At 42.6% G+C, this 27886-nt stretch overlaps 1 protein-coding gene and 1 pseudogene across 1 annotated transcript in view; one reads left to right on the top strand and one right to left on the bottom strand.

The window, feature by feature from the left end:
* The window catches only part of LOC139382614 (1-acylglycerol-3-phosphate O-acyltransferase PNPLA3-like), a 37591-nt gene extending 31341 nt beyond the window's left edge, over positions 1-6250 (bottom strand). The window contains exons 1-2 of the mRNA XM_071126719.1: positions 6242-6250; positions 5127-5502 (exon numbers count right to left, since the gene is read on the bottom strand). Of these exons, the coding sequence (XP_070982820.1) occupies positions 5127-5502; positions 6242-6250 (385 nt within the window). The remainder of the gene's footprint in view (positions 1-5126; positions 5503-6241) is intronic.
* A 158-nt stretch (positions 6251-6408) lies between these two features.
* LOC139382613 (uncharacterized) overlaps positions 6409-27886 on the top strand; it is a 32729-nt pseudogene continuing 11251 nt past the window's right edge.

Here is a 27886-nt window from a genome sequence, read left to right as displayed (position 1 = left end):
GGTAGTCACTAGAGGTTTTAAGCAATGGTTTTTTTTCTGGCCACTCTGGCTTTAAAGCCTAGCTCTGTGGAGTGTACGGCTTAAAGTGGTCCTATGGATTGATACTCCAATCTCCGCTGTGGAGCTTTGCAGCTCATTCAGGGTTATCATTGATCTTTTACCACCAAACTGAGGAACTCATCTTAACCTTGCACAATACCCTAGATGCTGTTGCACCCCTAAAAACTAAAAACATTACTTATAAGAAATGAGCTCCCTGGAATTCAGAAAATACCCGAGCTCTGAAGCAAGCTTCCAGACAATTGGAACAGAAATGGCGCCACACCAAACTGGAAGTCGTCCGACTAGCTTGGAAAGACAATACTGTGCAGTATCGAAGAGCCCTTACTGCTGCTCGATCATCCTATTTTTTCAACTTAATTGAGGAAAATAAGAACAAAACAACATTTATTTTTGATACTGTCGCAAAGCTAACTTAAAATCAGCATTCCCCAAGTGAGGATGGCTTTCACTTCAGTAGTAATAAATTCATGAACTTCTTTGAGGAAAAGATCATGATTATTAGAAAGCAAATTACGGACTCCTCTTTAAATCTGCATATTCCTTCAAAGCTCAGTTGTCCTAAATCTGCACAACTCTGCCAGGACCTAGGATCAAGAGAGACACTCAAGTGTTTTAGTACTATATCTCTTGACACAATGATGAAAATAATCATGGCCTCTAAACCTTCAAGCTGCATACTGGACCCTATTCCAACTAAACTACTGAAAGAGCTGCTTCCTGTGCTTGGGCCTCCTATGTTGAACAGAATAAACAGCTCTCTATCCACCGGATGTGTACCAAACTCACTAAAAGCGGCAGTAATAAAGCCTCTCTTGAAAAAGTCAAACCTTGACCCAGAAAATATTAAAATATATCGGGCTATATCGAATCTTCCATTCCTCTCAATTTTTTTGAAAAGGCTGTTGCGCAGCAACTCACTGCCTTCCTGAAAAAAAACAATGTATACAAAATGCTTCAGTCTGGTTTTAGACCCCATCATAGCACTGAGACTGCACTTGTGAAGGTGGTAAATTACCTTTTAATGGCATCAGACCGAGGCTCTGCGTCTGTCCTCGTGCTCCTAGACCTTAGTGCTGCTTTTGATACCATCGATCACCACATTCTTTTGGAGAGATTTGAAACCCAAATTGGTCTACATGGACAAGTACTGGCCTGGTTTAGATCTCAGCTGTCGGAAAGATATCAGTTTGTCTCTGTGAATGGTTTGTCCTCTGACAAATCAACTGTACATTTCGATGTTCCTCATGGTTCCGTTTTAGGACCACTATTGTTTTCACTATATATTTTACCTCTTGGGGATGTCATTCGAAAGCATAATGTTAACTTTCACTGCTATGCGGATGACACACAGCTGTACATTTCAATGAAACATGGTGAAGCCCCAAAATTGCCCTCGCTAGAAGCCTGTGTTTCAGACATAAGGAAGTGGATGTCTGCAAACTTTCTACTTTTAAACTCGGACAAAACAGAGATGCTTGTTCTAGGTCCCAAGAAACAAAGAGATCTTCTGTTGAATCTGACAATTCATCTTAATGTTTGTACAGTCGTCTCAAATGAAACTGTGAAGGACCTCGGCGTTACTCTGGACCCTAATCTCTCTTTTGACGAACATATCAAGACTTTTTCAAGGACAGCTTTTTTCCATCTACGTAACATTGCAAAAATCAGAAACGTTCTGTCCAAAAATTATGCAGAAATATTTATCCATGCTTTTGTTACTTCTAGGTTAGACTACTGCAATGCTCTACTTTCCGGCTACCCGGATAAAGCACTAAATAAACTTCAGTTAGTGTTAAATACGGCTGCTAGAATCCTGACTAGAACCAAAAAATGTGATCATATTACTCCAGTGCTAGCCTCCCTACACTGGCTTCCTGTCAAGGCAAGAGCTGATTTCAAGGTTTTACTGCTAACCTACAAAGCATTACATGGACTTGCTCCTACCTATCTCTCTGATCTGGTCCTGCCGTACATACCTACAAGTACGCTACGGTCACAAGACGCAGCCCTCCTAATTGTCCCTATAATATCTAAGCAAACAGCTGGAGGCAGGGCTTTCTCCTATAGAGCTCCATTTTTATGGAATGGTCTGCCTACCCATGTGAGAGACGCAAACTCGGTCTCAACCTTTAAGTCTTGACTGAAGACTCATCTCTTCAGTGGGTCATATGATTGAGTGTAGTCTGGCCCAGGAGTGTGAAGGTGAACGAAAAGGCTCTGGAGCAACGAACCGCCCTTGTTGTCTCTGATCTTTGTGGGCTATACTCGGCCTTGTCTCAGGATGGTAAGTTGGTGGTTGAAGATATCCCTCTAGTGGTGTGGGGCTGTGCTTTGGCAAAGTTTGTGGGGTTATATCCTTCCTGTTTGGCCCTGTCCGGGGGTATCATCGGATGGGGCCACAGTGTCTTCTGACCCCTCCTGTCTCAGCCTCCAGTATTTATGCTGCAGTAGTTTATGTGTCGGGGGGCTAGGGTCAGTTTGTTATATCTGGATAACTTCTCCTGTCTTATCCGGTGTCCTGTGTGAATTTAAGTATGCTCTCTCTAATTCTCTCTTTCTTTCTCTCTTTCTTTCTCTCTCTCTGAGGACCTGAGCCCTAGGACCATGCCTCAGGACTACCTGGCATGATGACTCCTTGCTGTCTCCAGTCCACCTGGCCGTGCTGCTGCTTCAGTTTCAACTGTTCTGCCTGCGGCTATGGAATCCTGACCTGTTCACCGGACGTGCTACCTGTCCCCGACCTATTATTTGACCATGCTGGTCATTTATGAACATTTGAACATCTTGGCCATGTTCTGTTATAATCTCCACCCGGCACAGCCAGAAGAGGACTGGCCACACCTCATTGCCTGGCTCCTCTCTAGGTTTCTTCCTAGGTTTTGGCCTTTCTATGGAGTTTTTCCTAGCCAACGTGCTTCAACACCTGCATTGCCTGCTGTTTGGGGTTTTAGACTGAGTTGCTGTACAGCACTTTGAGATATCAACTGATGTACGAAGGGCTATATAAATACATTTGATTTGATTTGATTTTGATTCATGTTGCCTCTGATTAATGCCCTCCTTGCCTGGTCCGTGAGTTTTGGTGGGCGGCCCTCTCTTGGCAGGTTTGTTGTGGTGCCATATTCTTTCCATTTTTTAATAATGCATTTAATGGTGCATCGTGGGATGTTCAAAGTTTCTTATATTTTTTTATAACCCAACCCTGAACTTCTCCACAATATTGTCCCTGACCTGTTTGGAGAGCTCCTCAGGCAACACTGCCTGAGCCATGTTCCTGTTTTAGGGTGGCCTAAACAGAATGTGTGAGGTGACAGGTGAGTCAATTTTTTTTGTGTCACAGAACATCATATAAAATATCATTCATGACCAGGTTTTATTTGGATTAGACATGGAACATGGTGGACCAATACCAGGTTGCACAAGAAATGTATCATGTGGTTTTAAGATGTCAGATTAAAATCTCCAACAGTAAACATTGTAGATCTGCTATGGATGTGGTTATGAAGCTACTGAGAATGGTTTGTTAGTTAATAGTATTTTGATAAAGTGGTGACATTTTGTTCCAGTGGTGCAGATTAGTGTGTTGACATTTTTAAGTGGTTAAAAGCAAGCTCCTGTGAGTCTGGTTTGTGCAATGTACGCTGTGTGCTTAGGGTGTTTGCGTACACACTGGCTCATCTGCTTTAGGCCCTGGATTGTGAAAGCCCTTAGCGGCAGAAAACATTCTGATTGTGAAGACATCAGAGGCACGACTGTGGGCTTTGTTCTTAGTTCTTACACATAAGCACTACACGTGCACTACAGTTTAAGGTCAATGAAATGCCTATGAAACTGAATGTAGAAACACAGTCATTTTATAACCGCCACCTCTGACAGACCATGAGAGAACTTTTACCCCTAGGGATAGATTTCCTACCTAAGAGGACTCAACCTCGCTAAGAATTGTCACGCCCTGACCATAGTAAGCTGTTTATTCTCTGTGTTGGTTGGGGCGTGATAGTGACTTGGGTGGGTCATCTAGGTGTTTTTTTACTTCCATGGTGGCCTGATATGGTTCACAATCAGAGGCAGTTGTTTTTCGTTGTATCTGATTGAGGATCATATTTAGGTAGCCATTCCCTAATTTGTGTTTGTGGGAGCTTGTCTATGTTTTTTTCAGCACTATTTGTATTCACGTTTTGTTCGTTGATTTTGTTGTTTTTGTTCGGTGTTCATTTATTAAAAGGAAAATGTACGCCTACCACACTGCACCTTGGTCTAATCATTACGACGACCGTGACAGAAGATCACACCTAAAACGGACCAAGCAGCGTGGCCAGGAGGAATGGACATGGGAGGATATCCTGGACGCAGGCCAGAGAGATTCGCTGTCCGAAGGAGGAGATAGAGGCAGCGAAAGCGGAACGGCGACGATACGAGGAGATAGCTCAACGAAGCAAGCACGAGAGGCACACGGGGAGATTGGTGGAGTCAGGGTTCAGACCTGAGCCAACTCCCCGTGCTTACCATGGGGAGCGTGTTATGCGGTGATGCGCACGGTGTCTCCAGTGCAGTTCCCGTGCTAGAGTTGACATATAGCCAGGACGAATTGTGCCGGCTCAGCGCTCCTGGTCTCCAGTACGTCTCCTCGGTCCAGGATATCCTGCATCGGTTCTACAGACTGTGTCGCCAGTGCGCCTTAACATCCCAGTGCGTTCTGTGCCAGCTTCCCGCACTTGCCGGGCTGGAGTGAGCATCCAGGGTTGTGCCAGCTCTGCACTCTAGACCTCCAATGAGCCTCCACAGTCTAGTGCGTCCTGTGCCTCTTCCCCGCACTCGCCCTGAGGTGCATGTCATCAGCCCTGTGCCACCTGTACCGGTCCCACGCATCAGGCCTCCAGGGCGCCTCCACAGTCCAGTACGTCCTGTGCCTCTTCCCTGCACTCGCCCTGAGGTGCATGTCATCAGCCCGGTGCCACATGTACCGGTCCCACGCATCAGGCCTCCAGTGCGCATTCATAGTCCAGTACGTCCTGTGCCTCCTCCTCGCACTCGCCCTGAGGTGCGTGTCACCAGCCCAGTACCATCAGTGCCGGCACCACGAATCAGGCCTCCAGTGCGCATCCAAAGTCCAGAGCTGCCGGCGACAGTTCCCAGTCCAGAGCTTCTGGCGGCAGTTCCCAGTCCAGAGCTTCCTGCAACAGTTCCGGTCCAGAGCTTCCAGCGGCAGTTCCCAGTCCAGAGCTTCCGGCAACGTTTCACAGTCCGGAACCTCCTGAGACGGTCCACAGTCCGGAACCTCCTAAGACGGTCCACGGCCCAGAACCTCCTGAGATGGTCTGCGGTCCGGAACCTCCAGCGACTGTCTGCGGTCCGGAGCCTCCAGCGACGGTCACCTTCCGGAGCCTCCAGTGACGGTCGGCGGTCAGGAGCCTCCAGTGAGGGTCGGTGGTCCAGAACCTTCAATTATGGACCTGCATGCAATTCCTACAGATTCCACACGATGTCGCCATTGTCGTCATTTTCCAGGCACTTTTTTGTTGGTAAATCCAACTAACTGGATTCAATTTCTTCCGGTCTCCACCAGGATGTTTTGAATGTGCACATTGGCAGCCATTGATTTGAAGACGAGGAGCTATTGAATACACATCGCCCTGTAATCATTTTGATAGATTATAAACGTTTACTAATACCTAAAGTTGGATTACAAAAGTATTTCGAAGTGTTTTGTGAAAGTTTATCGTCAACTTTTTTAATTTAAAAAAATGACGCAGCGTTTTAAAACGATGTTTTTTTCTGAATCACACAGCTTCCATAGAAAGCTATTTTGGGTATATATGGACCCATTTAAATGAAAAAAAGACCCAATAGTGATGTTTATGGGGCATATAGGAGTGCCAAGAAAGAAGCTCGTCAAAGGTAATGAATGTTTTATATTTTATTTCTGCGTTTTGTGTAGCGCCGGCTAAGCTAAATCTTTGTTTACGTCGCATTCAGGCATTTTGGGGTGTTGCATGCTATCAGATAATAGCTTCTCATGCTTTCGCCGAAAAGCATTTTAAAAATCTGACTTGTTGGCTAGGTTCACAACGAGTGTAGCTTTAATTCAATACCCTGCATGTGCATTTTGATGAACGTTTGAGTTTTAACGAGTACATTTAGCATTTAGCGTAGCGCATTTGCATTTCCAGGTGTCTACTTGAGACATCTGCGTCTCAAGTAGGAGCAAGAAGTTAAAAGCAAAAACAGGAAATTACCATTGACTCAATCACTCAGTAAAGCAGGAAGTACCATTGACTCAATCAATATGGAAGTTGTCAGATGACATGAATGCAGGACTATTTTTGTAATGATACAGACTGGAATATGTTCCGGGATTCATCCAATGGTATTGAGGAGTATACCACCTCAGTCACCGGCTTCATCAATAAGTGCATCGATGACGTTGTCCCCACAGTGACCGTACATACATTTCCCAAATAAAAGCCATGGATTACAGGCAATATCCGCACAGAGCTAAAGGCTAGAGCTGTCGCTTTCAAGGAGCCGGAAACCTATCCGGACACTTATAAGAAGCCCTGTTATGCCCTCAGACGAAATATCAAACAGACAAACCGTCAATACAGGACTAAGATTGAATCCTCCTAAACCGCTCGTCGGATGTAGCAGGGCTCGAAAAATATTACGGACTACAAAGGGAAACCCAACTTCGAGCTGCCCAGTGCCTCGAGCCTACCTAACGAGCTAAATACCTTTTGTACTCGCTTTGAGGGAAGCAACACTGAACCATGCATGAGAGCACCAGTTGTTCCGGACGACTGTGAGATCACGCTCTCTGTAGCCGATGTGAGCAAGACCTTTAAACAGGTCAACATTCACAAAGCCGAGGGGCCAGATGGATTGCCAGGACGTGTACTCAAAGCATACGCCGACTAACTGTCAAGTGTCTTCACTGACATTTTAAACTTCACGTCAGTAGCCATGAAGTGCTTTGAAAAGCTGGTCATGGCTCACATCAACACCATCATGCCGTAAATGCTAGACCCACTCCAATTCTCATACCCCCCCAGTTGTTCTTGCCATAATATGGACTTGGTCTTTTACCAAATAGGGCTATCTTCTGTATACCACACCTACCTTGTCACAACACAACTGATTGTCTCAAACGCGTTAAGATTGATATGAATTCCACAAGGCACACCTGTTAATTGAAAGGCATTCCAGGTGACTACCTCGTGAAGCTGGTTGAGAGAATGCCAAGAGTGGGCAAAGCTGTCATCAAGGCAAAGGGTGGCTACTTTCAAGAATCTCAAATATAAAATACATTTAGATTTATTTAACACTTTTTTGTTTACTAAATTATTCCATATATGTTATTTCATAGTTTTGATGTCTTCACTATTATTCTACACTATAGGAAATTGTCAAAATAAAGAAAAGCCCTTGATTGAGAAGGTGTATTCAAACTTTTGACTGGTACTGTATTTATATATATTTATTTGCAGTTATAATGAAAAACAAAGAGTTATGGATACTGGATACCCACTGTACATCACTGACTTCCCATGGCTCAATACTACTATCGATGCAGCTGTCTACAAAGATGGTAAGCTACTATTATATCACAACAACAAAGGCCATGCCAGCTCAATTTGAACATTTCATTTGGTAAAACTCCTTTTAATTGTTACATTTTTGTTTATCCAAGACTTTATCTACTTCTTCGTTGGACAACAAGTTTATAAGTACGATTATACCCAGAAACAAGTTGTTGGAACTGAGAAAGCAAATACCTAGCTCAGATGCTGAAGGATTTTGATATGAAGTGACCAAAAACATTTAATGGGAAATTAAATGTTTGTGTCCAAAATGCAATAAAGGCTATGCAAAGCTGTATAAAACTGTTTGCATACTTCTAACATGTTGAGTTCAGTCCAATGTTTTGGGTTGCCTGTAAGGAAAACATTTTGGTAATATTTTCAGGTTCATGAAACAATACTGTGAGAAAGGAATGTGTTACATAATACCAACATGCTCCCAGCACATCAGGCAGAAATTAGTGGGTGAGTTTCTATGGCTAATTTCATAAACATTTCCTAAATCACATATTTCATTTCAGACATCTACAAGTACGGTTGAGATTGTAATGAAGATATCATACCAGACCGAGAGTATCTATGTTATTGGAGCTGTGTGCCAATTGACACATTACGACTAAGGGAGGACAACACTGCCTATTTGACACGTGCAATTCAACAGTTCAGCCAAATAACTCCAGTATAGTAAAGTTAGTCCAAATAACTCTAGTCTAATACAGTTGTTGTTTAAAAATCATGGCCAAAATAAGGCCATATGTCATTTGGACATTTTGGAAATATTAGAAAGACTATTGACTTGCAAAAGCAGGAAACAATATACTTGGTAACCAAAGTAACAAGCCCAGTGTTGACAGGTAGGGCTATAGGACATCCCTTTATCCCGTTTCACACTCTTAAGACCTGGATTGAGGTAAACAAGATATAGTTCAGGGTCTTCCATAGAGTAATTATTCTTACCACACACCTCATGGTAATAGGTGCAGGTAGAACTGCTGCAACTGCAGGATTGAGGGCTTGGAAACCATGTGATTCACCACAGACCTTAAGCATGCTCTTATCTATAAAGTCATGGGCTGTAAAGAGCTTGTTCATTTAAAGATGGAGTGGATCTGGCCCTGGATCCAAGTGCTGTGCTTTCTAGTGCTCACAGACCTGTTGTGGACTTTACCTATCTCTAAGGAACAATGGCCAAGGCTTGAGGACTTGGAACTGGCTGAGGTTTGTGTCTTCATCCACTCTTTAGAAAATCTTCTGGAAAATCCTATCTCTAGAAAAAAAACTGTATTGGAATACATTGATTGTGTTTTGACTATTTTCCCAGGTATTGCAATTCTAGTTATTGTCTGTTTTTCAATGGTAAATGATGAGTACATTTATGAGGTGCACTTTAGAACAACTTAATATTAAGACCACTTTAGGTCAAGCAAAATCTGTCATCGTCTGGACAACTTAAAGTTGTGCCTACTTTAGGACAAATAAGACTTATTTGTCCTTATAAGAGAAGTGACCTGCTATCAATGGAAGTTTGGTTAGTAACCAGCTGTATGATAGGGTTACCTGAGGAGGTTCTACCACATGAGCCCCAGCAGTGGCCCCCAGCCCCGTAATAGGAGGGCCACCGCCACCTCAGCCCTGGAGGAAAAGATCAGGGAGATGCAGGGTTTCTTCAGTCTGAAGCAGACTGGCAGACTGGACCTCCAGACACTCTCTGTGATGAGGAAGCATAGGTGTGGAGTGCCTGACATGGAAAACTACAGCTTATACCCTGACCAGATCAAGTGGAAGAATTCCACCATCACATACAGGTGCACATTATTATCTGTTATCTGTCTAGTATCGGTTGTCGGTCACAATGTCTTCTTTTTTGCTGACAATTGTCTTCCATCTGTGTTATCCATCTTGTTGTACCATTTTTTTTAGCCCCTGCCCCTGCCACACAGGATGCCTTTTGCCTCTAGCCAGGCCGTCATTGTAAATAACAATTTGTTCTTAATAGACCTGACTGGAAAAAATAAAGATAAAATAAATACATTTCATCTTTTGGGATTTGCTCTATTGATATTCAAAATATCTGTCAGAATATAGATATTACTTCCTAAAACAGACTTTCAAATGTTTTAACTGCAGGGAATTACACTGAGTGTAGTAAACATTAGGAACACCTGCTCTTTTCATGACATAGACTGACCAGGAGAATCCAGGTGAAAGCTATGATAGCTATGATATTGATGTCACTTGTTAAATCCACTTCACTCAGAGTAGATGAAGAGGAGGAAACAGGTTAAAGAAGGATTTTAAGCCTTGAGACAAGTGAGACATGGATTGTTTATGTGTACCATTCAAAGCGTGAATGTGCAAGACAAAAGATTTAAGTGCCTTTGAACGGGGTATGGTAGTAGGTGCCACGCACACCAGTTTGAGTGTTTCAAGAACTGCAACGCTTCTGGATTATGCTCAACAGTTTCCCATGTGTTTCAAGAATAGTCCACCACCCAAAGGACATCCAGCCAACTTGACACAACTGTGGGAAAATTTGGAGTCAACATGGGCCCGCATCCCTGTGAAATGCTTTCGACACCTTGTAGAGTCCACAGCCCAATGAATTGAGGCTGTTCTGAGGGAAAAATGGGGTACAACTCAATATTAGGAAGGTGTTCCTGTTTTGTACACTGTGCATAAAAGGAATGACATAATCCCCAAAATTAACCATGTTTCATCATAAGATCACAGTTTTGTTTCATCACTGAATTGTATAGTGGTTCAAGCATTGGGCCAGTAACCAAAAGGTTGCTGGTTGAATCCCCAAGCTGGCGAGGTAAAAATATGTTGTTTTGCCCCTGAGCAAGGCAGTTCCAGAGGCGCCGAAGACGTCGATGTCGATTATGGCTGCCCCCCCCCCCCCCCCCCCGCATCTCTCTGATTTAGAGGGGTTAAATGTGGAAGACACATTTCAGTTGAATGATTTCAGTTGTTCAACTGACTAGGTACCCCCCTTTCCCTTTTAAAACCAGACAGCTGCCAATAGATTACCAGCTCACTGGATCTAACTAGCCCAGTTTTTTATGCTTTCTTTCAGGCTGCTTCATGTTTTTCTGTGTTGTCTGTGTGCCAATGACCTGCAGGATTGATCAGTACACCCCTGACCTTACACAGGAGGAGGTGGATACTTCCTTCCGTTTGGCCTTGAAGATCTGGAGTGACGCGGCCTCACTGAAGTTCATCAAGGTCAACCACGACAAGGCAGACATCATCCTCTCTTTCGCAAAAAAAAGTATTCTGACCCTGAATCATTCTCCGTTCAGTTGAGCGTATTTTCTAATAGAGGTGGTAGAGAATGTATGTGGCTGCATGTGAGGTTTTAATTGTGCTATAATTATATACTTATTGGAGCCAGTTTCCAGGTACATGCCTGATAATCCATCTCGCTCTATCCATCCTAGCTCACGGAGACTTCTTTCCCTTTGACGGCCCCAAGGGTGTACTGGCCCACGCCTTCGCACCAGGGGAGGACATGGGGGGAGATGTGCACTTTGACGAGGACGAAATCTGGACGATGGGGCATTCCAAGCAAGGTAGGGCCACTGTTATAAGCATAACATGATCTGAATTTATTTTATAAAACACAATGAATTAGGATTCAAAATATGGTTGTAGACTAATAAACATTTTCTTATTGGATGCTGTTTTAGGTTATAACCTGTTCACTGTTGCGGCTCATGAGTTAGGCCACTCCCTGGGCCTCTCCCATTCCAAAGACCCCTCATCTCTCATGTACCCCAACTACAATTATTACATTGGAGCACAGTACACACTTCCACAAGATGACACACTGAGAATCCAGGCGCTGTATGGTAAGTAGAAATGAGCAATAACATAATTATCACATGGTACATTTTTGGGTAGATTTCTATCTAAACATTGGAGACTTTGCTTTTATTTCCAAGGCAAGCCAGTCAGAAAACAGGATCCACCAAACCTTCCTAAGAAGTGCGATCCCAACTTTTCTGTTGATGCAGTGGCAGTGTTCGGGAAGGAAATTATGTTCTTTAAAAACAGGTAAAGGAGTTTTGAATTATGCAATATCATTTTTATAGTATAGGTTCTTATTTGCCCCAACACAGTGGTTTGTTTTCCTCCAGGTACATGTGGTTGAGGACAACATGGACGACATACTGGAACCGCCTGAGAGAGGGCCCCAGCAGCACATACCTCCCCAGCATAAACTCTCCTGTGGACGCAGCCTATGACATCCCTGCCAAAGGCGTGGCATATGTCTTCACTGGTAATGTGCTGCCTGATCGTCTCAAAGGCCTCACTTAGGCTTTCTTAGCATGACAGGGCTAGATTTGAAACAGAACGTTGTTTCAAAGAACCACTGGACCTAAATTATAGCCCGGCGTCAAAATTGTCGCACTTCATGCAAGAAACTCTCAAAGCTCATTGGCATCTGGCAGTTCTTGTTGTATGTTTTCATAGGGTTCCAGATGCAGTAAAAGTGCCCTGTGTTTCAGGTCCTAAGTACTGGGTGGTTCGACAGCTTAAGATGAAAAGCCACTTTGGCTCCATATATGACTATGGATTCCCAGCCAGAGTAAGGAACATTGACGCTGCTGTTCATATCAGTGAATATGGAAAAACCTTCTTCTTCATAGGACACGATTACTATAGGTAAACAGCCTCTAACAAAATGTTTTTTGGTAAATGTATAATACAATATTGTGTTGCAGAAAATATACTGTTCCAAAGTCCACTGTTTAGGTAGGAGCAGTATGTTTTCACTGTAGCAATGTTTTGATGAATAGGCATTCCAGCACCTGAGAGGCAAAGCCTGCCATCTAGTGTTTAACAATGAGACATTTGTTAGAAAGGAACTGCACATAAGCTATCTGTCATTTATTTATAAGTTCAATGCTTATTTGTTATCTATTGTACAGATATGATGAACACAGGCGTAGGATGGATCCAGGATTTCCAAGAAACATCCAAACAGACTGGCCAGGTATTGGGAGGAGTGTTGATGCTGCATTTGAGTTACAAGGTAGCCATAAAACACTTCACCATGTCACCTTGACTTAAATTGCATACATTATAATATCATGACACTTTTGTGTTACCTTGATTACTAGGCCCACTTTAACAAAACATTATCATATTTCTCATCAACAGGTACTATCTATCTCTTCAGTGGAACAAAGGCATACAACTATGACTACAGACAGAACCGGGTGCTGAATCGACTCCTAGCCAATGCATGGCTGGACTGCTAACATATCTGTCAAAGACACTAGATGTGACCCTACCTACAGACACTCTTATACAGAGCAACTTACATAAGCAATTCGATTTAAGTACATTGCTCAAGGGCACATCGACAGATCTGTTTCACCAATTTGGGTCGGGGCTATGAACCAGCGACCTTTTGGTATCTGGCCTAACGCTCTAACCGCTAGGCTACCTGTCTCTGTTACAAAGCTTGTTACCGACCTAGCCCAACTTTGAAAGAACATCTGACAAGAGTGTACCTGCTCAATCAATTGAACATATCCTGAAGTATACCTTAGGGATATGAGTATGCCAGATTTTATACGTAGCAATCGGTTTATTGTTCCGGCACAAACACGTCTTTTGTGGCTTTGATGCAAATATCAAGAATTACTGTTCAAAGTAGTTTATATATTTGATATTTTAATTAATTGAATCTTGTATTGAGTAAGATTAATATGCAGTATCTAAGTACCTCAGGGCTACCTCATCTAGCATGAACCAAGATAATTCACTAGCTGAATGTTGATGAAAGTGTTGCAAGAAGTGAAATTGCATCATCAAGCAACCATCTTCAAGGCCATTTCACTTAAATCCTTGTGGTAACTTACTGTATGGGTACAGACCATAAATTACAAATGAATTAATTGTATTATAATGTAGTAACATGTTATGCTTTGAAATGTATTTTGAAGTTTGATTGTTAATAAATGTGCTTGACTGATCAAAGATGTTCAAACTAACCACTGTTTTATCCTTACAACTTATGTGTACCTACAGTATGCCTAAACCTCACCCTAATAATCACCCAAAAACTCTACACACCACACCCAACAATGTTAGCAGGAGAACTCTCCCTCTTCCTTGAGGATAGGGGTTTGTCCAAAAGTTTACAGGAATGTTCAAGAGCACAAAGCTTACCTTGGCATCTCACTCATGTTCTGAATGGAACCATGTACACCCCAGACTGTTAGGGATCATTCAAAAGAGAATTTGGACAGGGCAGAGTGATAGAGAAAGAGAGGGAGTCTCCCCTCTGCATTACCACAGGTTTGGAAATTGTCTTTATACGGGTTCCGCGGTCCTGTTTCTGGCCTGTTTTGGTCTGTGTTAGGCTGCCCCCGCCAGTGCTCCAGAGGTCCAAACATCATCAGAGGACGACAAGACAGTCGATGAGGTAATTTATCTGAAGAATTGCATCACATGGCTCAGTATATTGCTACCCGTATCGTCAGTATTATCTCAGAATAAGGCGGGAAAATACAAGTTAGCCTACTTGTTATGCTTGTACTGTATCGCAATAGTCGTAATAGGCATGAGAAAACCAATTGTTTAAAATGTTGTCTCTAATCCTCCTCCAACGCCAGGACTATCTGTCTCAATAGTACACAGATGTGGGGTTGACAAACTCAACTTCCCAGAGTATTATCAAGCCAGACTTCAACAAGAGCCTGGAGGCCATCCAGGCACTCTTTGGCCTGGAGGTCACTGGGGTTTTGGACAAAAACACTCTGGAGGTGATGAAGGAGTCCAGATGTGGAGTGTCTGACATCAGCAGATATGAACACTCCACAGGAAACCAAAATGGGAGAAGAACACTGTTACCTACAGGTGTAGTGAAAGCTCTGACTGTAGATGAGCACTTTGACTTATTTTAAAATGCATTACGTTTGACAGCTATAATCAAGGAAAAGAATATGGTATTCATGGTTCATTGTTGATCATCTGTTAAAAATGTCAAATCCGTTGTTGCCCAGCCTAGGTCATTGTGCAATGCCTGCACTTCAGGAGTAAAACGGGTCCCTTTTACTTGTCAGGTAATGTCAATGAGTGAGTGCTGAATGACTTGTGTTTGACAAAATCACTCAGTACACACCAGACCCGAGGCAGTGATGTACGTAGATGCAACTATAGCCCAGGCCTTCTAGATCTACAGTGATGTGATCCCCCTGGACTTCAAACAGATCTACACTGACACTGCCAACGTCATGATCCTCTTCAAGGGTGGATGTGAGTATGGACTATGACAATGGTATTGACTCAATACCATCACTATACACTACTGATGAACGTCTTAAATCTTGCTTGTCTCAACACAGATCATACAGACTTCTATCCTTTTGATGGGCCAAATGCTGTCTTAGCCCATTCCAACTCCCCTGGACTGAACCAAGGTGGGGACACACACTTTGATGACGATAAAACCTGGACACTGAGCCAGAGGGGTGGCCATCTGAACACACAACTCTATTTAAGACATAGTGTAGCCCGATTCACTGATTCAACACACACATGTAATGTTGTACTCAGGAGTGAATCTGCTGTTGGGGGCTGCCCATGAGTTTGGTCATCCTCTGAGGCTGAACCACTCCAGGGACCGGGGAGTTCTGATGTTCCCCACCTGTCAGTATGTCAACACCAATGGATACACACTGCCTGATGATGACAGACATGGGGTCCAAGCCCTGAATGGTCATGAAACACATTGACAGCATTTCTATAGAATAATTCTGTTCACAGTATGTGTTTTTTATTACCATCTTTATTGAATACTATTGGTATGTTTATGTGATGTGTGTTATCTTAAAGATATCCGTAAACATGACAGCTAATGATTTGTGTACTCCCACTCTCAAACTCTCTCTCGTACAAACAGTATTTACTTCTCATATTTCCACAGGTGACAAATACTGGGGAATAAGGGCTTATGCAAAGACGATCCTCCCTGGCTATCCAAAGCAAACTTTGGCTTCCACTCATCAGTGACTAAGGGAAAACCTTATTTGTGGGCAACAAATACTGGAGGTGTTTGGAACATGGTTTAATTAGACACCAATAATTGATATGTCATGCATTTTTCTGTATGATAATATGCATCATTATATTTATTAAAAAATCTAAATAAAATAATTTGATATTATGTTTCAGCTTTGATGAGGCAAGATGCCAAATGCACTATGGATATCCCCAATCCGTAACTCAGGATTTTCCAGGCATTGACTCCAAAGTGGATGCTGTCTTTCAGAACTTTGATGATCACTTACTGTAAAACTGTATTTATTATTATTACATACATGAGTTAATAAAGCATTCAGCACAACTTGTTTTACTGATGAAGCCAATTTTTATAGGTTACCCTCTGGAGAGCCTTGCGGTTGAGGGCGATGCAGTTGAAGTACCAGGCGGTGATACAGTCCAAAAGGATGTCTCAATTGTGCATCTATAAAAGTTTGTCATGGTTTTAGGTGACAAGACAAACTTTTCAGCCTCCTGAGGTTGAAGAGGCACTGTTGCGCCTTCCTTCTTCACCACACTGTCTGTGTGGGTGGACCATTTCAGTTTGTCTGTGATGTGTACGCCGAGGAACTTCACTTCCCAAGTTCTCCACTGCTTTCCTGTCGATTTGGATAGAGGGTTGCTCCCTCTGCTGTTTCCTGAAGTCCACGATCATCTCCTTTTGTTGACGTTGAGTGAGAGGTTGTTTTCCTGACTATTGAGTTGGAGGCGTGCATGGCCACGCAGTCATGGGTGAACAGGGAGTACAGGAGGGGGCTGAGCACGCACCCTTGTGGGGCCCCAGTGTTGAGGATCAGCGACGTGGAAATGTTGTTTCCTTCCTTCCCCACCTGGAGCGGCCCGTCAGAAAGTCCAGGACCGAATTGCACAAAGGGTTGATGACCCAGAGCCTCAAGCTTAATGATGAGCTTGGAGCAGGTATTCCTAACCTGAGGTACGCTTACCACCAGCGGTAGCTCAATCCCGTCTGGGGTAAGCCAAATAAACTTGTGATTCACATTTTAAAAAAACTATAAAACAGTATATACTGTAAAACTATATTCATTTTTATTACATACATGAGTTTATAAAGCCTTCAGCACAACTTTATTTTACTGATAAAGCCATTTTATTCTCCTATAGGTTACCTTTACTTCTCAGATGGTCCAAGGCAGAGTGAGTACTACTGGGTGATACATGTTCTCCTGAACTACAGCTGGCTGGATTGCTGCTAAGATACTACTACTATTTATTATTTTATTAGACTAGTCAGTTAAGAACAAATTCTTATTTACAATGACAGCCTAGGAACTGTGGGTTAACTGCCTTGTTCAGGGGCAGAACTACAGATTTTTTCAAATCCTTTTTAATCATTGTCATTTGAAGAGAAATAATTATGGGCCTCCTGTGTGGCGCAATGGTCTAAGGCACTGCATCGCAGTGCTAGCTGTGCCACCAGAGATTCTGGGTTTGAGCCCAGGCTCTGTCGAAGCTGGCCGCAACTGGGAGGCCCATGGGGCGGTGCACAATTGGCCCAGCATTGTCCGGGTTAGGGAGGGTTTGGCAAGCAGCGATATCCTTGTCTCATCGTGCACTAGTGACTCCTGTGGCTGGCTGGGTGCAGTGCATGCTGACCAGGTTGCCAGGTGTACAGTGTTTCCTCAGACACATTGGTGTGGCTGGCTTCCAGGTTGGATGTGCATTGTGCTTTGTTGGGTTATGTTATGGGAGTTGCAGCAATGAGACAAGACTGTAACTACTACCAATTGGGGAGAAAAAAGGGGTAAACATTTTTTTTCAAAAGAAATAAATAATGAAGAGAAATTATAGATAAAACGTATCAGCGCTCATCGGCCATTGGACATAAACATTTCACAACAAGTTGGAAAATCGCAAATTCAACAATGAGTGGTTTGAAATGAATCAGTGTCTAATTGCAAGCATTGCAAAGCAATCATTATCCTGCTATTCAGTGGAGTGGCAGTGTGGTCCCTGGTCTAATATTAAGGGTCTCTTTACCTAGTTTGAAATGATAAACATTAAAAATTGGACATGCTTTCAATAAAGTATGATTTCTGCCACGCTCAAAACAACTGTTAATGTAAACATGACTAAAGTGGCATTATTTAAAGTGACTAGTGATCCATTTATTAAAGTGGCCAATGATTTGAGTCTGTATGTAGGCAGAAGCCTCTCTGAGGCAATCACCATATCTACATGTACATACTACCTCAATCAGCCTGACTAACCGGTGTCTGTATGTAGCCTTGCTACTTTTATAGCCTTGCTACTGTATATAGCCTGTCTTTTTACGGTTGTTTTATTTTTTTACTTACCTATTTTTCACCAAACACCTTTTTTGCACTATTGGTTAGAGGCTGTAAGTAAGCATTTCACCTGTTATATTTGGCGCACGTGACAAATAAACTTTGATTTGATATAGAACTAAATCTTATTATCAATAGTAGTAGTACTTAGTAGTACCTTAGTAGCAATCCAACCAGCCGTAGTTCAGGAGAACTGGACCATCTGAGAAGTAAAGGTAACCTATAGGAGAAAAAAATGGTCTTTATCAATAGACCAGGTTGTACTGAAGGCTTTATTAACTCATGTATGTAATAATAATAAATATCGTTTTACTTATTATTTTAACAAATAAGTATTGTGAATCACATTTTTATTTGGCGTACCCCCGTCGGCATTGCGAGTCCCCCTTCATGGTTAAATACTGTAAATAAGTGATTACTGTCTTTGATTTGTAAGTGATTGCTGTCTTTGATTTGCATCAAATAATATTCAAATAACTGTTGGAATATAATAGATAACTGCCGGGTTATCATTTTCTTCACATTTTCAAACAGTCCATTTCTATTTTCCAAAGGGTCAATGCATTTGGATGATGTTTTTACCGAGTAGCCTCGTTTCACTGCCCATAATAAAATGAAACCATCTAGTGTTCAGCAAAATTACAACACAATGTCAAATACAGGTAGCCTAGTCAAATAATTAACATACAAACACATTAACCGTTACTCTCTCGCGGGAATTCCACTAACGGTCCATATGTAGCCAAACGTAGCTGCTGCTCATTCCGTTTGCTCGAAAATTGATAAATGGTTAACAAAAGTAAGGCCTGCCTCCATAGAGACACATACTGTACCAGCTATACTGGTAGTACCAGCAGTACTACACCTGCACCTGTCGACGACATAAGTTGTTTTGCTTCCACAAGCGCATCCAATGCTAGCATCAGTAATTCTACATTTGTTGTTAGCCCAGCTAGCATGGACACTGACAGTTGTGATTCTGATGCAGCCGAAGAGTTACTGCCCCCTTACCTGGGAAAGCACCGAACAACAGACAGGGACGATGGACCATCGAAGAGGTGCAAATATGATGAGAACTACATTGATTTGGGGTTCACTTATATTGGGAGTAGTGCCTTTCCGCAGCCACAGTGTGTTATATGTGCAAAAGTCTATCTCAGAATGCTGGGGGAAAAGGCCCCACAAAAAATCAAAAAACACTTTCACGACGCATCAGTAACATGGCAGGAAATGTTTTGAAACAATTACTGCTTCGCATACAAGACAGTTATTTCTATGCGTTACAGCTGAATGAGTCAACAGACTGGGCCTTGCACAGCTCCTGGTATATGTCTGTTATGTTTATGGGGGGTCAATTAAGGAAGACATCCTCTTCTACACACCACTGGAAACCAGGACAACAGGAGAGGATATGTTTTAAGTACTGGACAGCTTTGTGACATCAAATAGACTTAGTGGTCAAGATGTGTTGATATCTGTACTGGTGGAGCAAAATCCATGACAGGGAGACATAGTGGAGTTGCTCTCGATGCCACTTGGGTACACTGCAGCAACCATCGGGAGGCTCTTGCTGCCAAAGGAATGCCTGTCAGCTTGAAAGACGTTTTGGACACTACAGTGAAAATGTTAAACTTGCAAGGCCCCCTGAACTTTTGTGTATTTTCTGCACTAAGCAGTGACCATGTAACACTTTTACAGCATACAGAAGTGCGTTGGCTATCAGGTGGCAAAGTATTGACACATTTTTTCAAATTGAGAGACGAGCTTAAAGTTTTCTTTAATGACTATAATTTTCACTTGTGTGACCGCTTGCATGATGACGAGTTTCTCACACGAATGGCCTATCTGGGTGATAGTTCTCTCTCTGCTACAGTGTGCAGGACTAGAACATTCATCATGATGCTCTCTTAGTTGCACTTAATACAGACTAGATCTTAGTCATTCAAGGTTACAACAGTGAAACCCTCCCTTATTAAGACATGTCAGTTCCCCAATACCTAGCCTTTGCCTCAGTATCCCACTATGTTGCAGACACAGAAAGACAGCAGGAGGTTCATGAGGATTGAGAACAGGAATGGGGTCTTTGCTCTCATTATGCAAAGGTTATCAGAATAAATTCCTTTAGTTCAGTTATATCACTGCTGATCTGACAAATATACACATTTAGGGGAGTGCAGTTGAAGATCAATGTGTTTGGATAATGAACATTCTTATAAAGAAAAAATATAGTCATTTTAGCTATGTTACTTTGCTCTGTCACAATTTTTCTTTTGAGTTGCATCAGTTACTTTTCCAGATATACCTCATCCACATAAGATTGTCATTGTATACACAATCTTTTGAAATGGTCAAGAGTGTGGATCGTGGACTACATTGCCACTAGTATTTGGATGTGGTGTTATGATGCAATGCCCACTCTATCCATCCACAGACAGATGATGAGGGGCAGCAGGCTCTACAGTCCTTCACCACCCAATCTTTCACAGGGTCTCCCCCCGAGTCAACCTTCTCCAGCTTGGGTTCTGCATCCTCTATGCCTCCCTTCCCCTTCCCCACAGGTCTCTCCGAGACCAGGCCCATGACCAAACAGGCCAAAGCAAGAACCTAACCAAATAGTACCGACTAAAGTACCTCAGACTAACAGCACGGGCTACAAGTCTACACACAAAACAGCAAGGGCCATGATATTTGTGAGTAACCTCTAGGCTACCCTGCCATCCCAAGTACTACCTACTTGGGGCGGCAGGGTAGCCTAGTGGTTAGAGCGTTGGACTAGTAACTGGAAGGTAACCGGAAGGTAACCGGAAGGTTGCACATTCAAATCCCCAAGCTGACAAGGTACAAATCTGTCGTTCTGCCCCTGAACAGGCAGTTAACCCACTGTTCCTAGGCCGTCACTGAAAATAAGAATTTGTTCTTAACTGACTTGGCTCGTTAAAAAAAAGGTTAAAAAAAATAAATACTAAAGACAATGATTTTAATCACTATTATTCAAGTAATTTCTGTAACACAATGAATTCAGATGCTACATGCTTCCCCCATTACACTTAGATGCATGGAGGATAAATGTAGGCGATGTGTAGTAGACTATGGTACTATAAGCTGAGGGCTGAAGTCACTAATTGAAGTCACATGGTATGTAACCCACAGGAGAATCAGGCTCTCTGTGATGAAGTTGCACACTTGGAGAAGTTTGTGCGAGTAAAAGCGGAGCACAGGTGAGTACACTTATGGCTGTGCATGCAACCCAATACCTTCCCTCGAACTGCATTGTATTGATGCAAAAACATTTTCACTTTCGGCCACTGATTGACAGGTACTTTGAAAACTGTTTTTGTTGTCTAATCAGACATCTCTTGTGCTTTGTTTTTCAGGTTCTTACTGAAATCACTTTTGCAGTACCAGTCTGTGTCAGAGGGGGAGATGCTTATCGCTGCCAGTACCAGTTATCACCCCCTATGACATTCAGCTCCAGCCCAACGTGGGCGTCTGGCCCCTAAACCTGGCCTTGGTAAGAAGACCAAGAAAGAACGAAAGGAAGGAGGCAGGGAGAATGGAGAAGAAGACGGTGCGTAGAGCCATGTTTATACCAGACTACCTGTAGATTAGACACATTCTTATGTCCTGTGATGATGGGAAGCACAAAGTATTCTCCATAAAATATATTTTCCTCAGGACCAAAAAGAATGTTGAAAAGCAGAAGGTTGCTGACAGGGGTCTCGTAAGCTGGTTCAGCTCATCGCTCTGGACTCCTCAGGACGTCCTGTCTTCCCCATAGTACTTGGGGGTCTGACTGTGTACAGTCTAGGGGATGTCGGTGTCTCAAATCATACTTATGCCTCACATTTGCTCTGTATAAACACTCTCCAAATGATCTTACATGGTTTTCTCCATATCTCCTCATTAGCATGACCACTCTTAGTTGAAAGTACTGATCAGATTTTCACCAAATTGTCCTCCCATTTTGCTCAGGGTCATTATCCATGAAAGGAGACCAGGAGAAGCTATTCAAGACTGTTGGGACACAGCCCATGACTGTTCTCAGATCAGTGGGTAGAGAATAATGAATGATGTCCTTCCTGTTCCAGATTATCACAGGCAGCATGCTATTCCATGACCAGTGTGCCATCTACCCAGTGAGCTTCTGCAAGACACACTTCTTTGCCAGCATGAAGAGCTCTGATCAGCAGTGCCTCTACACCTGCCAGATTAAGGACGGGGGTGGTGGCCCACAGGTACCCTCACACTAATTTAGCTACAAAACATTATTAAGTCAAATGCTAAGTAAGTCAAATAGGTGTTGTGAGACAGCTTATGAATGTGCTTGCGAGAAGTGTTTTCCTTATCAAACCATCTCTTTTCCCCCCACTTTGAGATAGTGCCTGAGGAAAACCATAAGAATGCCATAGCTGCTTCCTCTGCCCTCACCTGCCATTCCAACCTGCTGAAGGCCATTGGTGCTCTAAGGTACCTGCTTGCTGTTTAGACTGGCTTATAGAATCGGTGGATACATTTCATAGTATGATTTTTCTCTCATTATCTTACATTTATGGCCCACATCATGTCTTCAGGAGCTGACTTTTTTTGTTTCTCCCACTCCACCGTCCAGAACCTTATCCAGCGCTTCCCAAGAGACACAAGTGCTGCAAGTGCGTCTCTAGTACTCAAGTATGTCAGATACCTCACAGGAAATGAGTTGAACATTGCACATTATCTTTGTGGAGATTGCAATTGGTGCATTTCCTGAATTCAGAGGAACTGACCTTAATATGCTCTCTCATATCTGCTAAAGTACGTAGAGCTGAACGACTTATGTGTTGCTTATTGGTTTGATATGTCCCTGTACAGTTATCGCTGGATCCGTTTCGAGGTGTGTCGTCCATGGCCAGGCTCTACACAGCCTGTTGGAGGACAACACCTCGGTCAACTTTGAGCCCTACCAGAGACACCAGGGCTTTGATGACAGCATGAGGGTGGAGCACAATCTAGAAGGTGAGGCAGAGCAGTTTGGCACAGACTTTCTATACAAAGCTGTACCCTCTAGGCTATTTCTCTACCTACAGTGAGGGAAAAAAGTATTTGATCCCCTGCTGATTTTGTTTGCCCACTGACAAAGAAATTATCAGTCTATAATTTTAATGGTAGGTTTATTTGAACAGTGAGAGGCAGAATAACAATGGTGGAGAGTTAGGAGAGTTAGGAATCTTCTTCTGTGGACAGGTGTATTTTATACAGATAACAAACTGGGATTAGGAGCACTCCCTTTAAGAGTGTGCTCCTAACCTCAGCTCGTTACCTGCATAAAAGACACCTGGGAGGCAGAAATCTTTCTGATTGAGAGGGGGTCAAATACACATTTCCCTCATTAAAATGGAAATCAATTTATAACATTTTTGACATGCGTTTTTCTGGATTTTTTTGTTGTTATTCTGTCTCTCACTGTCTAAATAAACCTACCATTAAAATTATAGACTGATCATTTCTTTGTCAGTGGGCAAATGTACAAAATCAGCAGAGGATCAAATACTACTTTTTTTCCCTCACTGTACCTGTAGCCCCTAGGCTATTTTTCTACCTAGCTGTACCCCCTAAGCCCTTTCTCTACCTTCCTGTACCCCCCGGGCTCTATCTACCTACTTGTATCACCTAGGCTCTTTCTCTACCTACACTATCGGTCGAAAGTTTTAGGACATCTACTTATTCTGCTCAGCAGAGCAGCACAGGGGAACCCAAGGGCAGACTCAGACCAGGAAACAGGGATGAATGAACCACATTTTTTATTGTAACACAGGGAGAGATGAAGTGCAGATCCAGGGAAGCTTGGATGAGTTGTAGGAAACCAGATGTGGAGGCTGAGGTTGGAATGAGCTGTGTTGGGGCAGGGTAAACAGGTCCGGAGGGGAATCTAAGGGAGTGATGATGAGTTGAATCCAGAGCAGGGTAGAAGGGTGGTGAGATGTGGAACAGGAGACAGGAGACAGGAACCAGAGTCAGAGCAGCAAAACTGCAGTGAGAGGAGAACTAGCACCAGGCAAAGAGAAATAGGCAGAGCAGGATACAAGATCTTAACTTCTTGGTGACAGGGGGCAGTATTTTCACGTCCGGATGAAATGCATGCCCAAATTCAACTGCCTGCTACTCATCCCCAGAAGATACGATATGCATATTATTTTGGATTGAAAACACTCTGAAGTTTCTAAAACTGTTTGAATCATGTCTGTGAGTATAACAGAACTTAAGTTGCAAGCGAAACCCTGAGGAAAGGTCACTCTCTTTTCAATGAGTTTTCATTGGGAATCCAAATTTCTAAGGGACCTTCTTGCAGTTCATACCGCTTCCACTGGATGTCACTAGTCTTTAGAAATTGGTTGAGGTTTTTCCTTTGTGTAATGAAGAAGTAGCCCTGTTCAAAACGAGGGTCACTTCAAGTGTACTGTTAGATAGAGGTGCGTGACCAGAAAGGTAGCATCAGTTTGTTTTCTTCCTGTATTGATCACAGATCATTCCGTCTTCAATTTATCGATTATTTACTTTAAAAAATACCTAGTTGTATTACAAAAGTAGTTTGAAATGTTTTGGCAAAGTTTACAGGTAACTTTTGAGATATTTTGTAGTCACGTTGTGCAAGTTGGAACCAGTGTTTTTCTGGATCAAACGCGCCCAAATAAATTGAATTTTTGGATATATATAGACTGAATAAATCGAACAAAAGGACGATTTGTGATGTTTATGGGACATATTGGAGTGCCAACAAAAGAAGCTCGTCAAACGTAAGGCATGATTTATATTTTTATTTCTGCGTTTTGTGCTGCGCCTGCAGGGTTGAAATATGTTTTCTCTCTTTGTTTACGAAGGTGCTACCCTCAGATAATAGCATCGCTTGATTTCCCCGAAAAGCCTTTTTGAAATCTGACATGTTGGCTGGATTCACAACACGTGTAGCTTAAATTGGTATCTTACATGTGTGATTTCATGAAAGTTTGATTTTTATAGTAATTCATTTGAATTTGGCGCTCTGTATTTTCACTGTTTTTTGGCCAGGTGGGACGCTAGCATCCCACATATCCCAGAGGGGTAAAATAACAACAAATAGCTAGACGCATGATCTGGCAGAGTGGAAGTGGCAAGACTGAGTATTTGTAGAGGTCTTGATTATAGAATGGGTTGCAGCTGGTTTCCAACCACACAATCACACAGAGAAGAAGAGGGAGGGGGAGAGAACTGGGGGAATGACTGCAGGTCAAGGAGACACCGGATGTCCACTAAGGAGTGTAAGCAGGACAGATGTGACACATTCAAAGGCTTTTCTTTATTTTTACTATTATCTATATTGTAGAATAATAGTGAAGACATCAAAACAATGAAATAACACACATGGAATCATGGAGTAACCAAAAAAGTGTTAAACAAATCTAAATATATTTTAAATTTGAGATTCTACAAGTAGCTAGCCTTTGCCTTGATGACAGCTTTCCACACTCTTGGCATTCTCCCAACCAGCTTCGTAGTCACCTGGACTGCATTTCAATTAACCGGTGTGCCTTGGTAAAAGATTTGTGGAATTTCTTTCCTTCTTAATGCATTTAAGCCAATCAGTTGTGTTGTGAGAAGGTATGGGTGGTATACAGAAGATAGCCCTATTTCATATTACGGCAAGAACAGCTCAAATAAGCAAAGAGAAAGACATTCCATCAGTACTTTAAGACATGAAGATCAATCAATACGGGATATTTCAAGAACTTTGAAAGTTTATTCAAGTGCAGTTGCAAAAACCACCAAGAGCAATGATGGAACTGGCTCTCATGAGGACCGCCACAGGAATGGAAGACCCAGAGTTACTTCTGCTGCAGAGGATAAGTTCATTAGAGTTAGCAGCATCAGAAATTGCAGCCCAAAGAAATGCTTCACAGAGTTCAAGTAACAGACACATCTCAACATCAACTGTTCAGAGGAGACTGTGTGAATCAGGCCTTCATGGTCGAATTGCTGCAAAAAATCACTACTAAAGGATACCAATTAGATAAAGCGACTTAGTTGTGCCAAAAAACATGAGCAATGGACATTAGACTGGTGGAAATTCGTATTTTCGCCTAGAGTCCAAATTGGAGATGTTTGGTTCCAACGGATGATCTTCGCATGTGTGGATCCCACTGTAAAGCATGGAGGAGGAGGGGTTAAGGAGTGGGCGTGCTTTACTGGTGACACTGTCTGTGATTTATTTAGAATTTAAGGCACACTTAACCAGCATGGCTACCACAGCATTCTGCAGCGACAGGCCATGCCATCTGGTTTGGGCTTAGTGGGACAATCATTTGTTTTTCAAAAGGACAATGGCCCAACAAACCTCCGGGTTGTGATCTTTCACCTAGATATCCCTAATATGATGACTGCTTGCTTTTTTCAATTTTTGCTAACGACATGCCACTGACTTTGAGTAAAGCCAGAGTGTCTATGTATGCGGATGACGACTCAACACTATACACGTCAGATACTACAGCAGCTGAAATGACTGCAACACTCAACAAAGAGCTGCAGTTAGTTTCAGAGTGTGTGGCAAGGAATAACTTAGCCCTAAATATTTCTAAAACTAAAAGCATTGTATTTGGAACAAAACACTCACTAAACCCTAAACTTAAACTAAATACTGTAATAAATGTGTAAATTGAGCAAGTTGAGATGACTAAACTGCTTGGAGTAACACTAGATTGTAAATTGTCATTGTCAAAACATAATGATGCAGTAGTAGCTAAGATGGAGAGAAGTCTGTCTGTAATAAAGTGATGCTCTGCCTTCTGAACAACACTATCAACAAGGCAGGTCCTACAGGCCCTAGTTTTGTTGCACCTTGTCTACTGTTTAGTCGTGTGGTCAGGTGCCACAAAAAAGAACTTAGGAAAATTGCAATTGGCTCAGAACAGGGCAGCATGGCTGGCCCTTGGATGTACACGGAGAGCTAATATTAATAATATGCATGTCAATCTCTCATGGCTGAAAGTGGAGGAGAGATTGGCTTCATCACTACTTTTATTTATGAGAGGTATTGACATGTTGAATGCACCGAGCTGTCTGTCGAAAGTAATGGCACACAGCTCGGACACCCATGCATACCCCATAAGATATGCCACAAGAGGTCTCTTCACAGTCCCCGGTTGGTTGGATATTTTCTCAGGTTTTTGCCTGCCATATGAGTTCTGTTATACTCACAGACATCATTCAAACAGTTTTAGAAACTTCAGAGTGTTTTCTATCCAAATATATTAATTATATGCATATCCTAGCTTTTGGGCCTGAGGAGCAGGCAGTTTACTCTGGGCACCTTATTCATCCAAGCTACTCAACACTGCCCCCCAGTCCCAAAGAAGTTAAAAAACATTTTAAAAAAACACCTCATGGAACAGCAGGGACTGTGAAGCAACACAAACATTGGCACAGACACATGCATACACACACACATGATAACATACGCACTAGACATACACATGGATTTAGTACTGTCGCTATGTGGTAGCGGTGGAGTAGGGGCCTGAGGGCACACAGTGTGTTGTGAAATCTGTGAATGCATTGTAATGTTTAAAAATGGTATAAACTGCCTTCATTTTGCCGGACCCCAGGAAGAGTAAGAGCTTGGGCAGCAGCTGATGGGGATCCATAATAAATACAAACACAAATACTGCAGTATACAACATAGAAGATTATCAGGTTCGGATCATCTTACTATGCTTCTTTACCCAAGATTGGCCCCCGATTGCTAATCAATCAGTTCATTATTCTCCAGGCTCCGCTTTGCATCAAAATTGATAACCTTGCAATGAGTGCCATGTATCCATCGTGATTTTCCCTGGACTTTTACTGCTGGACTCGTTATGAGCAAAACTTGATAAG

Source organism: Oncorhynchus clarkii, chromosome 24, assembly GCF_045791955.1.
Source record: "Oncorhynchus clarkii lewisi isolate Uvic-CL-2024 chromosome 24, UVic_Ocla_1.0, whole genome shotgun sequence".
NCBI lineage: Eukaryota > Metazoa > Chordata > Actinopteri > Salmoniformes > Salmonidae > Oncorhynchus > Oncorhynchus clarkii.
This window is presented reverse-complemented; position numbering and strand designations above follow the sequence as displayed.